An 18,146-nucleotide genomic window follows, 5' to 3' on the forward strand; every position below is an offset into this window, starting at 1 on the left:
CCTCGTCCCCTGAAGGCTTTCTTTCGCACTGTGAGTGTTCTTAGTCCTCGCAGCTTGTCCATGATTAGATACCCCGTTCCGATATTTTTTGACACAACCGCGGGTGCACTTCTGCGGAGCGATACGGTTAATCCGAGTCGTCTCGGTGTCCTGGACGTGCGGCCCGCAGACCTACCTCAGTGTGTTAGATTACAGTCGCACCGCTGTGCCTAATTAGTGACCAGAGCACTGTAAATGATAGCTTTCTTACTCACCCTAATCGCACAAAAGCCCCCCGAATTGCACCGCTTCCCCTGTAATTGCCCTGTTTTTTCCTGCCGTGGTTTGCATGCACCGTGCCCAAACACAGAAGGCCAGGGCCTCGTCGGCTCCAGCTCCAGATCGCGCTCGAGGAGGAGCCTGTGTTCATCGTCCCAGCGCCTTCCAGCCTCTGATTAACGCGGCCTGCCCATCCGCCGGACAGACTCCGCCCCCGCGTCTCCCAATACTCCTTAATGATCTCATTCATGCTGCGGTGAAGCGCTCTGCTCTCCGGCTTTATCACCGAGCTGGAACACACACACACACTGGGGAAAACTGCAGCAGCTCCCACTGGGGCTTTGTGAAGGGCTTTCCCCGTTTCTTACACACACACACTATATGTATACATAATATATACAAAACAACAAACAACACACATTATTTGTAAATAACACAATAAATAACACACATTCCTATAATGAGAGAAGCATCACAGTAACACACACTATACATAATATATACAACACAATATATAACATGCTTTCCTATAATTAGAGAAACACCACTGTAACAACAATAACACACACACACACTTAAAACCGAGCTGAATTCCCTTCAGCCTTCAGACCCAATAGACAAAGCGCTCTCTCTCGCTCTCTCGCTCTCTCACTCGCTCTGTCTCTGTCTCGCTCCATCTCTATTTTTTTTCCTCATTCTCTTTCATCCCCTCCATTTCTCTTTCTTTCTCTCTCCCTCCATCTGTCTCACTCTCACCCTTTCTCACCTCCCTTCTCCCCGTCACAGCTACAACAACCTCTCTCTCTCTCCCTCCATCTTTCTCTTACCTCCTCTCCCTCACCCCATCTATCTCTCTATTATCTTTCTCTCTCCTTCCATCACTCTCTCCCACCATCTCTCTCCCTCTTACCCTTTCTCACCCCCTCTCCCTGTTTCTTGCTCTCTCTCTCTTCCTCCCTCTTTCTCTCTCTTTCTTTCACCCCCTCTCCCTGTCTCTTACTCTCTCACCTTTCCTTGTCCTTCTCTCTCTCCCTCTCTGTATCTCTCTCTCTCCCTCCATTTCTCTCACCCTCTCTCACCCCACCTCTCCCTTCTCTTACCCCACCTTTCCTTGTCCTTCTCTATCTCTCATTGTCCTATTTGTCTATTTTTCCGTCTCCTTCTCTTTCACCCTCTCTGTTTCTTGCCCTGTCTTACCCTTTCCCTGTCCTTTCTCTCTCTCTCTCTCTCTCTCTCTCTCTCTCTCTGGCCCATGTGGAAGAGAGTTTGGCTCTCTGTGGCGCTGACGCATGTGGCTTTCATTCTTGACTCGTCTCCAGAAGCCGCTGTTTCTCCTTGTGGTCAGGCCTGGCTCTGAGGAACAACCGCCGCTCTGCGCCTCGCCCTGCCTCCACCTCCTCTTCCTCCTCTTCCTCAGCTCAGCCAGTCTAGTGCAGAACCAGCCACGAGACCAGGGCAGCTCACAATCCCGCTCCTGCTCCTGCTCCTGTCTCTTCAGCTCTAACTCCACTGTTTGCTCTTTCTGCAGCCAATGAGGAAGGAACCTGAAATCGTGACGGTGACGTTGAAGAAGCACAATGGCATGGGCCTCAGCATCGTCGCTGCCAAGGTAAGGAAACATCTCATCAGTCCTGGCGCAGTGGAGATGTCAAGGTTACATGAAGTAGCTGAGCTGCTCGGGGGAAAATAATGGAGTAGTTCATCGGCTGAGAGAATCTTTACATTGGACATGGGAGATTTTCCAAAGCTGCTGGACTTCCTATAAAAGGTGCTATATATTAAAAAAAAAAAAAAAAAAGCAGTCGTGTGATTAATACAGATCATATCTAAGTGTTAGACTTCAGCAACTTCTAATAGACCTTCACTGTAAGTAAACAGGTTTAAGTAAATTGTGTGGAAATTGTGTCAATGTGCTGCAGATTTGGTGTGTAAAAAAAGTTTCCATGCACTCAGCAGCAGCAGCAGCGCCCATATCAAATACACAATATCTGTAAATGTTTGGACAACAAACACCAGAAAGCAGTGAAAGATTCAGTCAGAGATTCGGTGGAGTATTTCCTCGTCTGTGGTGCAGGGGCGGAGCTCCGGGCCGCACTCATTCCACGTAAACCGAGTGTGTGTGTGTGTGTGTTATCATGTGTTTAGTCTACTCTCAGCTCCTGCTTTATGACTCTGTGTGTTTGTCTTTACGAGGTGGAAAGCGCGCTCTCTCTTTCTGTTTACTGATTACCATCAGAGAGTTGGGAAAGTTGCGTTCGTAATTAAAACAGAACAGAGCAAATGAAATGCAAATGAAGGAGCCGGTGTAGATCTTTCACACCTTTGTTCCTCAGGGGGAACATGGCCACGCTTTGCTTTGCATGAGACACATTTGCATCAGTGTGTGGAAACTGGTATTAGCGGCTCATTTAAACCCGCACAGCAACATGCCCGTGATCACACAACACCTTGTATTTATCGGTTTGTACTTTATATCACGCTGTTCTGTAAAACACTGGAGTTTGCTTGTAAATAACAACATCATTTAATCAAAATATTTTAATATTTATAATATTTATATACATATGTATTTTTAATTTTAAAAACTTTATCAACATATTTTTAAAATATTATTTATTTTTATTTACTCATATTTATTTATTTTATATTTATTTTATTTATTAATTTTTTTTGCTTCATGGTTTGGTTAATCACCGCATTGTGCTTGTTGCAATTTAGACAGGTCTCTATGTGAGAGCCGTTACCATAGAAACGGTACTAACGAGCGATTTAACATATACCTGCCATTAAGTATAGCAAAAAAATGAATCACTACCTTCTGACCAATCAGATTCCAGAATTCAGCAGACATGTTTTATACACTGTAATGTAATATAACGGGACAGACAGGGACGGGGAGAGAGATGGGGACAGAGAGAGAGACGGACATGGACGGGGCAGAGAGAGAGAGAGAGCGCGAAAGACAGACAGGGGCAGAGAGAGAGACAGAGAGGGATAGGGCAGAGAGAGACAGACAGGGACAAGTACCGAGAGAGACGGACAGGGAAGTGGGGCAGAGAGAGATAGAGTGACCGACAGGGGCAGAGAGAGAGAGAGAGAGAGAGAGGGACAGAAAGAGAGAAAGAAAGGAGTGCAGAGACAGACAGATAGACCAAGACAGGGTGCAGAAAGAGAGACATGGGGGGGGTAGAGAAAGACGGACAAGGACGGAGGCAGAGAGAGAGCGAGAGAGACAGAGAGGGCAGGGGTGCAGAGACAGACAGATGGACAGGGAGGGAGGCAAAAAGAAAGACACAGAGTTTAGTTCCTGTTATCGCTTGTGTTATAGCAGCTAAAAACCTCCTCTTTCTGAAGATATCAGAAAACATAAAGGTTCAGCGTTTCCTCTGACACTGGAGACTCCTTCCATAAACACTGAATAAGCATCTCCTTACGAAGAAAACGTCGCCATGACAACGATTCAACAATCTTTTTCAGTGATTGGGATTCGGGTTTATCTGATCACTGCAGTGACTGTTTTTGCAGTTTGAGCACTAAAATAATTCTAAATGCGTTTTATGAAGTTTAGGAGGTTTTTTTCAGCTCACACACACACAGAGAGAGAGCTGTATCTGGGTTGCTTCAGATCATTTTTACGTTGCAGATTTTTAAGCACGTGTGAAAGAACGGCTCAAAATCCAGATGTGACGGGAAAACTCAGCTCCTGCAGAGGGGATGTAGAGGCCATGTGAGGAAAAAAAAGCAAGCAAAGAGTTGGAGGCTCGCCTGAACTGTTTTTATAACTTCTATTTTGAAACTGCGCAGAGAAGGAGTGAGGTGGAGGACAGACTGGAGGGAGGGAGGGAGGGAGGAGGAGGAAACAGGAGGGAGTGGAGAGGAGAAGAGAAGAGAGGTGGATCCAGTCAGAGCAGAGTAATGATAGGTTTGTCCCGGTGTGTGTGTGTGTGTATGTGGGTGTGTGGAGCAGCACAGAAAGTTCACTCAGACTCTAGGCATTCTTGCGCTCCGGGGCGATCCGCGGATTTGCTTCTCCGGGAACAGGTTTTGACTCGGACTGTACTTAGCATGTAGCGTCAGGCTAAAGTCGGACGGCTTCCTGGGATCGGATCCAGCTTCACCTGGTGTTGCTCTCGGAGCAGCTGGGAGTCTCACTGAACTGCTTTATACCACCCGAGTGGAGATAGCAGCATGTGGTTCTCTGTGGTCGGGAGGAAAGACCAGTCGGTAAGACGCTGCTTGGGTTGGCGCGTGTGTGTGTTTGAAGTGTGTGTGTGTGAGGAAACGCTGGCAGATGTTTAGAGCTGGTGAACTCCGAGAATAAACAGTAGCACAGAATCCTATTCATTCCACTGACGAGAATTATATAATCTGAATAAACAGGTTATTATATTTTATATTTTAATCGCTGTCTTTTATTCAGATTTGGTTTTATTGTAAAGTGGAGTGTGAAATTTGTATACCTTTACGACAAAGATTAAAAGATGTTCATTTTACACCAGCATGGCATTGTTGATATAAACAATCCTGAGGTTGTTTATTTTCCATTAACTAAAGGTCAGGAAATGTTTTATTCCTCTTATACCATGCCAGCGATTTATTTTTTTTTAATCCATTTATTGTTTTTTGTTTGTTTATCTGTTTATCAATTTTTTGTTTTGTTTTTTAACATTTTTTGTTTTTTTAATCCATTTATGGTTTTATTAATTTATTGCTTTTTATCTATTTATTGTGTTTTTTAGTTCATTTATTGTTTATCCATTTTTTAATCAATTTACTGTTTTTTTAAACCTTTTTTTTATCTATTTATGGTTTTATTAATTTATTGCTTTTTATCCATTTATTGTGTTTTTTAGTCCATTCATTGTTTTTTTTTTATCTATTTTATTTTTTACCAATTTATTGCTTTTTTTAATCCATTTAATTTTTTTTTTCCATTTGTGTGGTTTTTTTTTTTTTAATCCATTTATTTTTTTATTCATTTATTTGTTGCATTTAATGTTGTGGGATCTTATCCTCTTATCACTTACGTTATAGCAGCTTCACGGTCATCCCCTTCATCATCCTCTCTTGGTTATTTTCCTTTCTTTGTCTCTAGAAGTTAATAAGATGAAAGAAAACGCGGCTTGTCGTGTAATAAACTCTTTTCCTGTGGAGGAAAACTTACTGTTATAAAGCGCAGAAACTTCCATGACCATCCTTGCGTAAATGTTAAACATTTCACTCCTTACAGAAGACTTCAGCATATCAGCATTAGCTAGCTTTTTATCTGTTTGTTCTACACCTCCATGTGAGCTGAGCTGTTGCTATAAAAACGTTTAGATGACGTAATAGAACGAGCGAATTGAAATAAACCAGTGACTGAAGGAAATGAATCGAGCTTCTGACCAATCCGGTGCGAGAATTCATGTTTAACAGACTTTTTTTTTTTTAATGAACCCATGGTGCGAGGGGCGTACACTTTTGCACTCCACTGTGTTTTTGTGTAAATAGAAAGTAAATGATTATGTGGGCATTTCTTTTTCCTGACGCTGCATGTGTCAGTCTTGAAGGTACACACACACACACAATCATATAATTCATTACTGTTGTACATTATATATGAATGTCAGGCTACTGAGCTGCAGCTGTGTGTGTGTTAATGGCTCCTATGGGACGTTTTTATGGAACAGCATAAGGGGAAATCCTACACACACACACACTCCTGTCAGGAACCCAGGAAGCGTCCGTGACCTCGTTCCTCCTATCGTATCTTCCACAGCTCCTTCTTGAAAATCTTTTCCCACTCGATCCACAGCTCTCGCGTCTCGCCAGCTCTCTTTGCTCGTTTCTGTTTGTTTGTACAAAGTGCAGCACAATAGCGCCGTGACTTCCCTCACGCCAGGTTTCTCAGTCTCCTGTCCCCTTTTGTCCACCGCGCTCACAATAGCAGGAAATGGCTTCATCGGCGAATTTCTGCACTTCCTGAACACTCGGGAGAAGAAGAAAGACGAGAAACCACTCGAGCACCTGGAACTGACATTTTTCGAGTCTCCTGGCTTTACAGAGAGTCACGAGATCCGTGTAATCACGAACCCTCTCCAGATGCCGGCTGCATGTGCGTCGCTCCACCATGATTCACCCGAGTGGAATTTTATTTGGGATGGATGTCAGATTCAGCTAAACACGCATCTGTAATTAGTCTCTCAGTATCTCCTGCTGCGCTCTCGTCTTCTGGATCGGATTTCTCTTCTCACACTCGTTGCTTAAGATAGGATCTTTTAACCGCTGTTAGACGCAGCACTTCTTTTGTTTTCAGATCTCGTGTCTGTCAGGGTCACGTGTCTTGACATTTCCTGTTTGGCTCTTTAAGTTAAAGATGTAGTGCACATGTACATATGTAGTGCACTGCTTGCTAGCCTGTGATCAAGTTGCCTAGTTCTGTCTTTTGGTTACCCGGAAACCAATAAAACAACAAATGGCAGGCTAGTTAGCTATCTGCATTAATCAAGATCTAGCATTTCAGCTTTTTGCTTTGGTGTTCCGTCCAAGCTTGTTCACAAGTAAACAGTGTTTTCCGAGCCTCGTTAGCATTATCTTTTCTCGAAAGTCTGTAGCCATCCCATCCTATCCTCTCCATCATATCAGCCAAAGTGTGTTAGGCAGCAGGGGGCAGGATTTGAGACGAGTAGCTCGGACTATAGTTACAGCACCGAGGCGCAACTGTGAAAGCAGTTCAAGCTTCTTCAAGCAACATGGCTCGGTTTCCAGTGTCAGACTTTTGAGAGTCCTCCATCCTCAGTCTGGTGGTTGAGTCGATTTGTTCACAAGTCACTAAGCCTGATAAGCCTAACCTGTAGTGGCAGCACTCAGTGGTAGCTGCTCCATTATTCAGAGCAATTGAGGGTTAAGGACCTTGCTCAAGGACCCAGCAGTGTCCACTTGGTGGTCCTGGACTACTGAACCGATCGGTATTCCAACATCTTAACCGTTGACCACTTGTTTACAAAGGTAACAGATGCTAAAGGATACATATTTTTAAGGAAGTGCTAATAAATAACACACACCCAATCATCTGGAGATACGGCCTGGTGAACAGGGAATGACAAATGTCTTTTATTAGTATTTTAAAGAAGGATTGAGAGAACCATACGAGTGACATCAAACTCTAGTCATGATGCACACAGAGGTCTCAACATCCACTTAGAAATAATACCAGGTCCCGCCTTGCTCTTGTCAGTGGTTTGAAAGGAATGACAGATACCTGCTCGTCCCCACCACGCAGCCCGAGTCCTGTGATGCTTGACAGACGTTGTTTGGTCTATCTTAATCCAAGCCAGCAGCCCACTGTCTCCATCAGTAAAGCCACTCAGATGTGATGAATGTGTCTGGCTGCGAGCAGCTCATTACCCAAAGCCTCTTTTTCTGGTGATGACATTTTGCACCTGGCATCAGGAGAGCACCAAAATGACCATCCATCTATCCTCACTTTCTGATCTAGCTACAGCTGATAGACTTCTTCAGCAGCTATTCAAGCTACTGTCAACTAAGAATTTCTTTCTTTTTTTTGTCAAGTCAAACAATATGTAGGTGGATTTCAAAGGGACGATGGATAAATCTGAGGTTTCCACGTCTCAGCTTTTGAGCTCTTAAACAGACAGGTACGAGGTCCTCCGTTGAACTGTATGGTCAATAGGGAGCCCAGAATGCAGCTGTCCATCTAAACTCCCAAACAGGAAGTTGATGTGTCTCGAAGCAAATGGAAAACAGAGCCTCATAGCAGTGAAGGAACAGAACAGGAGCCAACATCAGCTTCCAATTTCCTGCAACAGGTTGTGGAGCTCTTCCTCGGACAGGAAGTGTCCGGGTGGGGTCTCGATTTTCTGAATTCTGTTTGAGGATTTAAAAAACATCAGAGTCTCTAGTGTTTAATCGGCATCACATGGAAACCAGGCAGCAGGTAGATGCGATATTTGCTATGCCTGTGAGATGTTTCAGTTGGTTTATAACCAATGAGCTGACACTTCACGGAGATCTGCAATGGCTTCCAGGTCTGGCCAGTGAGAAATGGCTGACTCGTATGTGATAGTCACATACCAAGTGTTTTATTGTACAAGAACACCGGATCCAATATAAACAGGAAGATGTATCCTGATCAGGGTGGTAGTGCATCCTGAGTCTACCCCAGAATCTAACACTCAGCTTGAGACTGGAATACACCCTGGATGAGATGCCTAACTTCGGGGCAATTTCATTTACATTTCCCAATCTATCTACCAGCATGTTTTTAGAGGTTGTTGGATACCCGAGAAACCCTGATGAAACCCACATGGACATGTGAATGAATTTCTACACAGACTGTAACCTGAAGCTCAGGATGAAACCAGGAACACCCTGTCGCAAACGGGGAGATCCGTGACGGTGTGATAGTCTCCAAGTGGCTCTGTCCACAGCTGTCTCCTGGTCACAGGCTGTCCACACAGATCCATTCACAGCATCTAAGCGACGAGACTCCTACCAGGGGTAGAGCGTCTGGATGGATCAGGAAGGTCTGGAAAGAAGACGTGGTCACAGTGGTAACCCAGAACACTGGTAGCTCGGGAGTGGGACGGATTATCTACTCAACCTCATCCATACCGTTTACTCAAACACTCAAAGCCCTCATTGGCTGTTTGGAATGTTAATAAATTGTCTTGGATCTTAATAGCATACTCCAGGCTGCTTTTTCGTCTATAGGTCCTATTTAGGTTAAAGACTGTATTTATAAAAGCTTAAGTCAATCCATGTGTGTTTACATCCACACTCGGGCTCGCCTCAGCATGTTTTAGCGCTTTACGCTCTGTAATCGTCTCCCTGCAGATGAATAATAATAATAATAATAATAATAATCAGCAGCTTGAAGCCTAAATTCAAGCCTCATGCCCTCTAACTGAGCTCAGATATGAAAGCGCCTGGCAAAGACGAGTATGAACTGCCTCCAAGTCGAGCTCTTATTTACTTTATCACTAATCACCCATGAGCCTCCTCTACCCTGTTTTGGGAAACACTGTTGTTATTGGTGCAAAGGAAAACCTTTCGTGTGTGTGTTCATATTTTTACTGTTACTGAGGGAGCGGTTAATAGACGTGAAATGTTCAGTAAAGTAGAAGGAGTTCAATGCGGTTATAAAGACAATTTGTCATTGATAGTGTGATGAAGCTGTTAGTATAGAACATCCCGGAGTTCCTGTTATCCCTGGCGCTAGCGTCTATAACCTCGTTCCTTCAGCGGTTTCTCTCTCTTTTCCCTCTCTCTTTCTCTTTGAATGATGTGTGTCATGTTACAGAGAAACCGGAAACTCGCCTCTCCTGAAGGCTTTCCCATGTCAGGAAACTTGCTGTTTCAAAGCACTGACACTGGAGACTCCTTCACTTAACCTTAAAAAACAACATTCTTTCACTTTCTGTAACTATAGTTACTCAATTTTTCAACATTTGTTCATGTGGAGCATCTGTAATACAAGTCCTGGTGTTATATTGCTACTATAGAAAGGATTCTATTTTAAATGAAGAGCACATGTTTTAATGTAATGTTTAATAGAGTTTAGTAGTGTGTGTATTCGAGCATCTTCTTCTGACCAATCAGAGTTGAGAGTGTTGTGATGTAATAAAAATAAATACATTTTGTGTAAAATTGGTGCTGTAAACTGGTTTGAGTCACACTGTGCTGTTGGGTGTGTGTCTCTCTCTCTCTCACCCTCTCTCTCTTTCTTCCCTGCTCTCACTCTCTCTCTTTCTCTCTCTCACTCTGTCTACCCCCCCCCTTCTCTCTCTCCACCACAGTAAGTTTCTCACACTGTTGCTCGTCTCTCTTCTCTCTGCTGTAGTGATCAGGGATCTTGTTCTCACATATGACCTTCAGCTCTTTAGCTGTTAGCATTGATCAGTTCAGGTGTCAGGTGTCTACCTGTGCAGTGAGACACAAAAGGAAAACAAATCTCTTCTTAACATTGGACTGTGAGGTGATGGCAGTGGTGTGTGGTTCTTGTCATGTTCAGACTAATAGGATGCATGAACAGTGGACGTCTCTGTCTGTGGTGTCTGTGTCCACTGAGCTCTGGATTCTCCCTCTGGACGTCTTGAAATGTTTCCTTGTACCAAAAGTTCCTCGTATGAGGCGGAGCCTGTGATATTGTGTCGAGTGTGTAGATTTCACAGCTTTGCATGATTTTGCTTCCAGACACAGAACAGCATAGTGGTAGGTGTGGTACTTTCTTCACTTCTCTCTCTCTCTCTCTCCCCTATCCCCTCTCTCTCTCTCTCTCTCTCCCCTATCCCCTCTCTCTCTCTCTCTCTCTCTCTCTCTCCTATCCTCTCTCTCTCTCCCCTGTCCCCTTTCTCTCTCTCTCTCTGTCTCCGATCCTCTTTCTCTCTGTCTCTCTCCTATCCTCTCTCTCTCTCTCTCTCTCTCTCTCTCTCCTATCCTCTCTCTCTCTCTCTCTCTCTCTCTCTCTCTCTCTCTCTCTCTCTCTCTCTCTCTCTCTCTCTCTCTCTCCTATCCTCTCTCTCTCTCTCTCTCTCTCTCTCCTATCCTCTCTCTCTCTCTCTCTCTCTCTCTCTCTCTCTCTCTCTCCTATCCTCTCTCCCTCTCTCTCTTTCTCTCTCTCTCTTTCTCTCTCTCTGTCCTATCCTCTCTCTCTCTCTTTCTCTCTCTCTCTCTCTCCTATCCTCTCTCTCTCTCTCTCTCTCTCTCTCTCTCTCTCTCTCTCTCTCTCTCTCTCTCTCTCTCTCTCTCATCCACCCGCACCCCCCAATCTTATATTTCCACACAATTTTAATTCTGATCTGCTTGTGTTACTTTTCCCTGCTTTGATTTAATGATATTTGGCACTATGGAAACATTTTTGCACTGTTTAAACGGCGCCGCTTGACCGAATATCCATCCTCGTATACCGCCGGACAAATCAATCATATTTGTGTGATCGCATACCATATATTCCATACAGGCATGGCTGTGGGTATATGTTGGGGTTTTATAGGTTGTGCTGTGTGTGTGTGTGGTGCACATGAAGGCCGTGTGGATTCCTGTGATGGTCGGTGCTGTGGGTGGGCAGCCGTGTCGGTGGTCTTCACAGAGAGAAATTGCAAGCGATTCCCAGGCGGATTCTGTTTCCATCTTAGCCCACAGTCTCGCCTTCATCCTTCGCTTCCTAATAACATCAGCCCCGTATCGGCTGCGCCCCCTTCTCCCGTGCAGTAGCTCAGAAACAATAAACAGCACTTTCTCACTCAATTGCCATCTAGTCACCTATAAAACGCTTTCCAGCGCCGTACCTCCAGGCAGCACCACTGACCACATGTCTGGAGAACGGCCAAATGGATAAATCTACCCGTTTGCTCTCGGGTCTGTTGGTGGCGCCTCACAGCTCCGTCTCCTGCTGTATGGAAGATAAAGGAGCTCCAAAATATAACAGGTTCACCCTCACATCATGGCTGCTGAGTGGAACGATGTTTTATAGAGTAATGCTAAACTCCCAGCGTGTGTTTTACATTTAATCCTGAGAGAAGAGACTGTTTATTAGGTCTTGGCAGTGCGGGGGTGGGGGTGGGGTCTTTCAGTCACTGGCGGAGTTCAGTGAAGTGTATCTAAGACATTTAATTTTCTATGTTAAAAATTATAGCTAATTATTTGCAGTGTTAATATCCAAAAATAATAAGATTATTATGTCAAAACTGAATATAAAAAATGAGACCAAACAAAAATTGTATATTATAGAATAAATTATAGTGGGGTTTTTTTATTTTGTTTTTGTTGTTTTTGATTTGTTTTGTTTTGTTTTTGTGTTGTTTTTTTGTGTTGTTTTTTGTGTTGTTTTTTGTTTTGTTTTTGTTGGTTTTTTTGTTTTTTGTTGGGGGGTTGTTTTGTTTTCTTTTGGTTTTCTTTTGTTTTTGTGGTTTGTTTTTGTTTTCTTTTGTTTTTTCTTTTGTTATTGTTTTGTGTTTGTTTTTTCTTTTTTTTCCTTTTGTTTTGTGGTTTGTTTTTGTTTTGCTTTCTTTTGTTTTTGTTTTCTTTTGTGTTTTTCTTTTTTGTTTTGTTTTTGTTTTTAAATCAGTAATGTGACATCATTGACCTCATCAAGCCAGGTTTTATTGACTTGATCGACTTCATCACATCCAATATTTTATTAATTTATTTAATTTTATTTATTTAATTCTTTATTTTTGGTTCAGGTATATTTACACACATGATGTACACGTAGATGTTTTTCTACAGCAAGCGACCGGATGAAAATTCTGTCCTTCGGCCCGAGAAGTTAAGAAACGTGTCTTGTTTTACTGCAGAAGCAGCTTGGAGACTGAACCTGTGTGTTATTAACAAGCAGCAAAACAAAATGGTTTCTGAATTGATGTTTTCTCGTTTTGACACAAACACAACAAGTGATTCATCCAAACGATTCCTCTCCTGCTTCCTCTGACCGATCCTGCTACATTTATTCAGTTCCTCTCTCACAGCTTCACTTCCTCCCTAACAGATAGATCTGTTCCAGTGATCAGATTTGATTCTGTCATAGCAGGATTTATAAAGGGTTTTTTTCTGATTGTTTTGGACAAAAATGCTTGATTTTTAAGATTTAAGTAGATCTAAGATAGAACCCTATCCCTCGGAGTTTGCTTGATTTTGCATTCATTTCTGCAGAATTACACAATACGAAACTAAAGCTCGGAACTCAAGGGATCTTGGTAGCTTAGTGCCTATAATGAACTCATGGGATCTTGGTTGCTGTTGTAGAAAGGACATTATTTAGTGACCTTTACTTTATTTACTGTCCAGTGTCATCCAAATGAGGGTGAGGTTCCCTTCTGAGCCTGGTTCCTCTCAAGGTTCCTCATATCATCTCGGGGAGATTTTCCTCACCACGGTCTCCTCAGGCTTCTCATTAGGGACAGGGATAAAATACTAACTTTAATTTAAACTTTTGTAAAACCGCTTCGAGACAATGTCCATTGTAAAAGGCGATATTTACAAATAAATTGAATTGAAAAAATGTAAATGAATAGTGGCTAAGTTGCTAGCTGTGGGGATGTGGTAGCTTTGTGTCTAAGATGATCAGAAGGTTGTGAGTTCGAATCCCAGCTCCACCAAGCTGTCACTGCTTGGGCCTCTTTGAGCAAGACCCTAAACCTTCAATTGCTCAGTTGTATAAAAACAGGATCACTCTGGATAAGGGCGTGTGCTAACATGTAAATGTAAACAAAGAAGCAGAGATGGTTCCTTCTTTTGGTGGTTAAAAGCCTAGAAGACCAGCAGCACTGTAGAAACTGAGTGTGTAAGAAAGCTATTGTGTTTTGTGTGTGTGTGTGTGATGGTCTTGTGAGGTGCAAAGAAATATTTCATGTCTACTAAACACACACTATTTGCTCTCTCCGTACTGGACTGCATCCATGACACCAGTGCAGGTTCAGAGCCGTCCATGATTTTTTCCCCCCAAACACTTGCTCTGGCAGCATGCCTGGGTTTTCACGTGGCGTCGTCGTGAAACGACAAATCCAGGCTTTCGGCATAACAGACATAACAAAAGGGAGTCATAAAAAGCAAAGTACAGCCTTGTAAGGCTCTGAGGCACGACGTTAACTCCACCACCGCAGCTGATCCGGGCAGGAAATGCCGTCATCTGAGCCGAATTAAGTGTCTGATGGAGCTGGTTTGTCAGACGTGCATGTGTGAGAGGAGATGTGATGTGTGAATGCAGTGATCTCTGAACCCAGCTAAATAATTACAGCCTTTTATGAAGCAGTGAAGGAGCGCTTAATCACCACCACCGCTCCACAAAGCTGGCTTTCATCTGCTGGAAATGGATCTCATTCTCATCCAGCATTATATTTCCACCAGCAGAACAGTTAGGGTTCTTCATCTCTCTCAGAAATCTAGCCTCTTTTTTTTTTTTTTTTTGTCCTCGTCCTTAGTTTAAGGGCATGTAGCGCTTCACACTGGAAGCCTTTATGGAGACGGGAATGTTGGGGGAAATTCCTCGTCTTCCTTTTTTTTTTTTAATAGTGTGTGTGTGTGTTTTAATAGGGTGCTGGACAGGAGAAACTTGGGATTTATATCAAGTCTGTCGTCAAAGGAGGAGCTGCAGACATGGTGAGGACATAAATATACAAAACATGAGCTCAGTGCATGCAATGATGGGTTTAAGTCATGTAGGTTAAAAAAACTGTGTGTGTGTGTTTCAGGACGGCCGTCTGGCAGCCGGAGATCAGTTGCTCAGCGTGGATGGGAGAAGTCTAGTCGGACTCTCTCAGGAGAGGTAATTTCCTAACCTTTAGTGCTTTTCTTTTCTTTTCTTTTTTTTTTAGTCACCCAGCAGAATGGAAACTGTCTGGTGTTTTCACTCAATATAAAGAAATGAATGATTTCTTCTGGCTGTGAGTCTGATATAAAATGGCCTTCAGTGTGTTTTTCCCTCTGTTGGAGAACCTTACACCGAATTTTACTGGTTGAAGATGAAATCTGAGCTGCTTTTTAGATGAACAAGCACTGGGAGTGTCTCAGAGAGCAGGAATGGGTTTGAGATCAACATTTACTTTGAAGATACAAACATTTCTGTGGGAAAAAATTAACGCGCTTTGAAATTTTGCTCCTAGTAGGCTAGTGAAAAACAGAAATACTTATAAAACACTACAAATTAAAGCTTTGAGGGGCTGCTTTTATTTGAGATTCATATTAATTCATAATTAAATGAATTTGCTCCTGTTTGGTTGTGTCCATGTTGAGAATCGAATGCATTTGTCATGACAAAGACACTTGATGCTCAACATGGACACAACCAAACAGGAGAAAATTCATTTTCTGGCTTCTGGGAATAGAGTCAAGTCAGATTTCTGGAGAGTTCACGGTAAGCAAGTAATATCCTGTTTCTTTTGAGGATAAGTAAGGAATGAAACTCTGAGGGTCATGCTGTTCTTGGAAAATAATCACGATAATAAGTGATGTATTTAAACTCCTAATGAGTTTGACTATTCCATCACATCCTGGAGCAGTTTTATTCCTCCTAACTGCTATCAGCAATTAAAGAGCGACTTTGATTTATAGCTACTTGAAACGATAAAAACGCCATAATATATAAATGTTCTCCATAATTCCACACGTTTTAGATCGTTTTTTTTATCGAAGCACCCACTATTATAGCTGTTACCATGGAAACCAGTGTTCGTATCAGAAAGAGGGCATGAACCTGGTTATGAACCTGCGATTATAGAAACGGACCAATCAGAACGGAGAATTCAGCAGCACTTGCGGATTCTAAAGAAGGCAGAGTGGATTATTTTATTCGTATATAAATATAGACCCGTGCGAGGTTTCTTAATGAACTCTTTCCTAAATTAAAAGCTAATTAAAAACCCTCGGCTTCATGTCAGCCCTTCAGCTTCGGCTCTGCTGTTCCCTGATTTCTGCAAAGAGCAGGACTTTTCAAAACCAGAGCTGTTCACGTTACTAAAATACTCGTCCGTCTGCCAATAAAACCTAGTTTGGTTCTGTCACAGTTGTAATTATGGAGAGAGAAAAGAAAAAAGGCACAGCCGAGTCGAGGTCGTCGAACTCTCGGGCGGAGGAGTCTCGTCAGATTCGAAGCAGATGCTGTTTACGCCGTTCTAATTGTATTTGAAGTTATAAAGCTGAGGAATGTGACACTCGACGCCAGCGTGGTTTCGTCTGTCGCATTTCAGACGTTTGACGTTTGGCCAGAAGTAAAGCGTGAGCCCTTTTAGAAATGATCTCTCCTGGGATCTCTTTTGGAATTCGTCTCTTTCTCACCCCCACTCTCTCTCTCGCTCTCTCTCTCTCTCTCTCTCACTCTCTCAGATATAGTGTTTATCGAGTGTTTGGTTCTGATATGTTTGTGTGTTTGGTGTCAGGGCGGCGGAGCTGATGACTCGGACCGGCTCGGTGGTGACTCTGGAGGTGGCCAAACAGGGTGCTATTTACCACGGACTGGCCACACTGCTCAACCAGCCATCTCCCATGATGCAGCGGGGTAAGAGGAGTGCAGCTTTAACCTCTTCATCATATACAGTCACTCTGATAGTGTCTGGTGTATGTGTGTACTAAATAATCAGATCATCCAGTTATTACCATAAATCAGATCAATCATGATAATAATAGCTATTATAAATATATAATATAATGTAATGTAGTAATATAAAATAATATAATATAATCCGATCTTTCGTATTAGCTCTACAGGTATTTAAGCAGTTAGTGCTTTTTTTGTATAAACAAGTATATTTTATAAATAATTTTATTATGTCTATTTCTACTTCTTAAAAATAAAGAATCAAGTAGATAAACTTGGGTGGGGAAAATTTGTTTTAGTATTTTTTTTTTTTATTTTTTTTTTATAAAGAGTATGCTTAATCCAGCATGTCATGTATTTAAGAGTCTGAATTAAATTTTAAAAAATGATTATTATCATTATTTCAAATTGCTTATTGAAGTCACTGAGACGCATTATTTTTCCGATTAATTTAAATAATAATTTTAAATAGTTTTCTGTAATGTTTCATAGCCTAACAAGTGTCCAGATTCCTTAAAGAAATTTATTTTTGTTCTAATTTATGGATTTTTTTTTTTTGACTCAGAATTCTGAGAATAGACATTTACAAATACATTTTTATTTATTAATTATTTTATTAGTTAGTTTTTTTTTTTTAATATGCTTTAGAATTGCACATTTGTATGCACCATGTCCATAAATATGGTTTAGGACCTGGAATTCTTATAAATTATGTATTATCTTGAAAAAAATTTATATTTTAAAAAATATATATATATATATATATATATATATATATATATATATATATATATATATGTTAAAGATCTTAAATTTTCTCAGATTCACCTAGTAGTAGTTTCTATTACAACTTTACAATAAAACCACACCTATGATTTATTAACCTTGACATTTATTTTATTTTATTTTAAGCCATTTCTTTTTTTTTGAAAGAAGTAAAATGATCATTTCTATTAGAAGAAGAATATTTAAAACTAGAAACTTGTCTAAAAACAAGCTAATGCTCGAATAGTAAAAAAATAATTTGCATTATCCTTTAATGCAATATCCTTTAACCCTAACCCTTGCTCTTTAACATCCCGAGTGGTTTTGTGCTGTCAGTCACAAAAATAAAGCTTATGACTGTGGCTTTATCCTGGTCTTCAGTAAATATAGCAGACTGCTGAATACAGGACATGTGAATTATCTGAGTATAGCTGAAATAAAATTTTAAAAAATTTATTATTTATAGTGTACACACACAAATTAATGCCAATTAATTAAATGTTTTTAATGAAAGTTTTCCATGGAATAAAGATGATTTGAGACTTTTGAAATATATATCTTTTTATTTTATTTTATTTTATTTTTACCTCACACACATTTGTGTTGACCCCCTCAGCCTCAGACCGGGGCCGTATGGACAAAGGCAAAGCCAGGCCGAAGAGCGAGGGCTTCGAGCTCTACAACAACTCTGTGCAGAACGGCTCTCCGGAGAGCCCTCAGGGGAACTGGGACTCGTACCCCGAGCAGAAGAGGGACGATAGGCTGCTGAAGAACCGAGCAGATCATCGCTCCAGCCCCAACGTGGCCAGTGAGTGACCAAAAGAGAAGATCCATACACACATTAGTCACATAGATCATGGTGATATAAAGCCTTAAAATGAGCAGATATCCACAGACAAAATGGAAACATATTCTCAAAAGGTGCAATAATATATTTAAGTGTTTATGTAAAGATGATTTAATTACTTTTGATGCTTTGATGCTAGCTTGTGTATGTAAAGTGACACAAGACTAAAAAATTGCAGTGTTTGAGAAACTAGAGGTCAGAGTTTACAATATTATGGACATAGATAACAGTCAGCACTTGGGGGAT

The 18,146-nt window shown here is 41.7% G+C and overlaps 1 protein-coding gene across 18 annotated transcripts in view; it reads left to right on the top strand.

Moving 5' to 3' along the window:
• The window catches only part of afdna (afadin, adherens junction formation factor a), a 114,293-nt gene that overhangs the window by 77,678 nt on the left and 18,469 nt on the right, over window positions 1-18,146 (top strand). For all 18 annotated transcript variants that reach the window (XM_058379025.1, XM_058379014.1, XM_058379023.1 and 15 more), the window contains 5 exons: window positions 1,787-1,867; window positions 14,290-14,355; window positions 14,448-14,521; window positions 16,131-16,249; window positions 17,670-17,861. In XM_058379025.1, coding sequence (XP_058235008.1) covers window positions 1,787-1,867; window positions 14,290-14,355; window positions 14,448-14,521; window positions 16,131-16,249; window positions 17,670-17,861 — 532 coding nt within the window. The remainder of the gene's footprint in view (window positions 1-1,786; window positions 1,868-14,289; window positions 14,356-14,447; window positions 14,522-16,130; window positions 16,250-17,669; window positions 17,862-18,146) is intronic.

The sequence above is a fragment of the Hemibagrus wyckioides genome, linkage group LG25 (assembly GCF_019097595.1).
Source record: "Hemibagrus wyckioides isolate EC202008001 linkage group LG25, SWU_Hwy_1.0, whole genome shotgun sequence".
NCBI lineage: Eukaryota > Metazoa > Chordata > Actinopteri > Siluriformes > Bagridae > Hemibagrus > Hemibagrus wyckioides.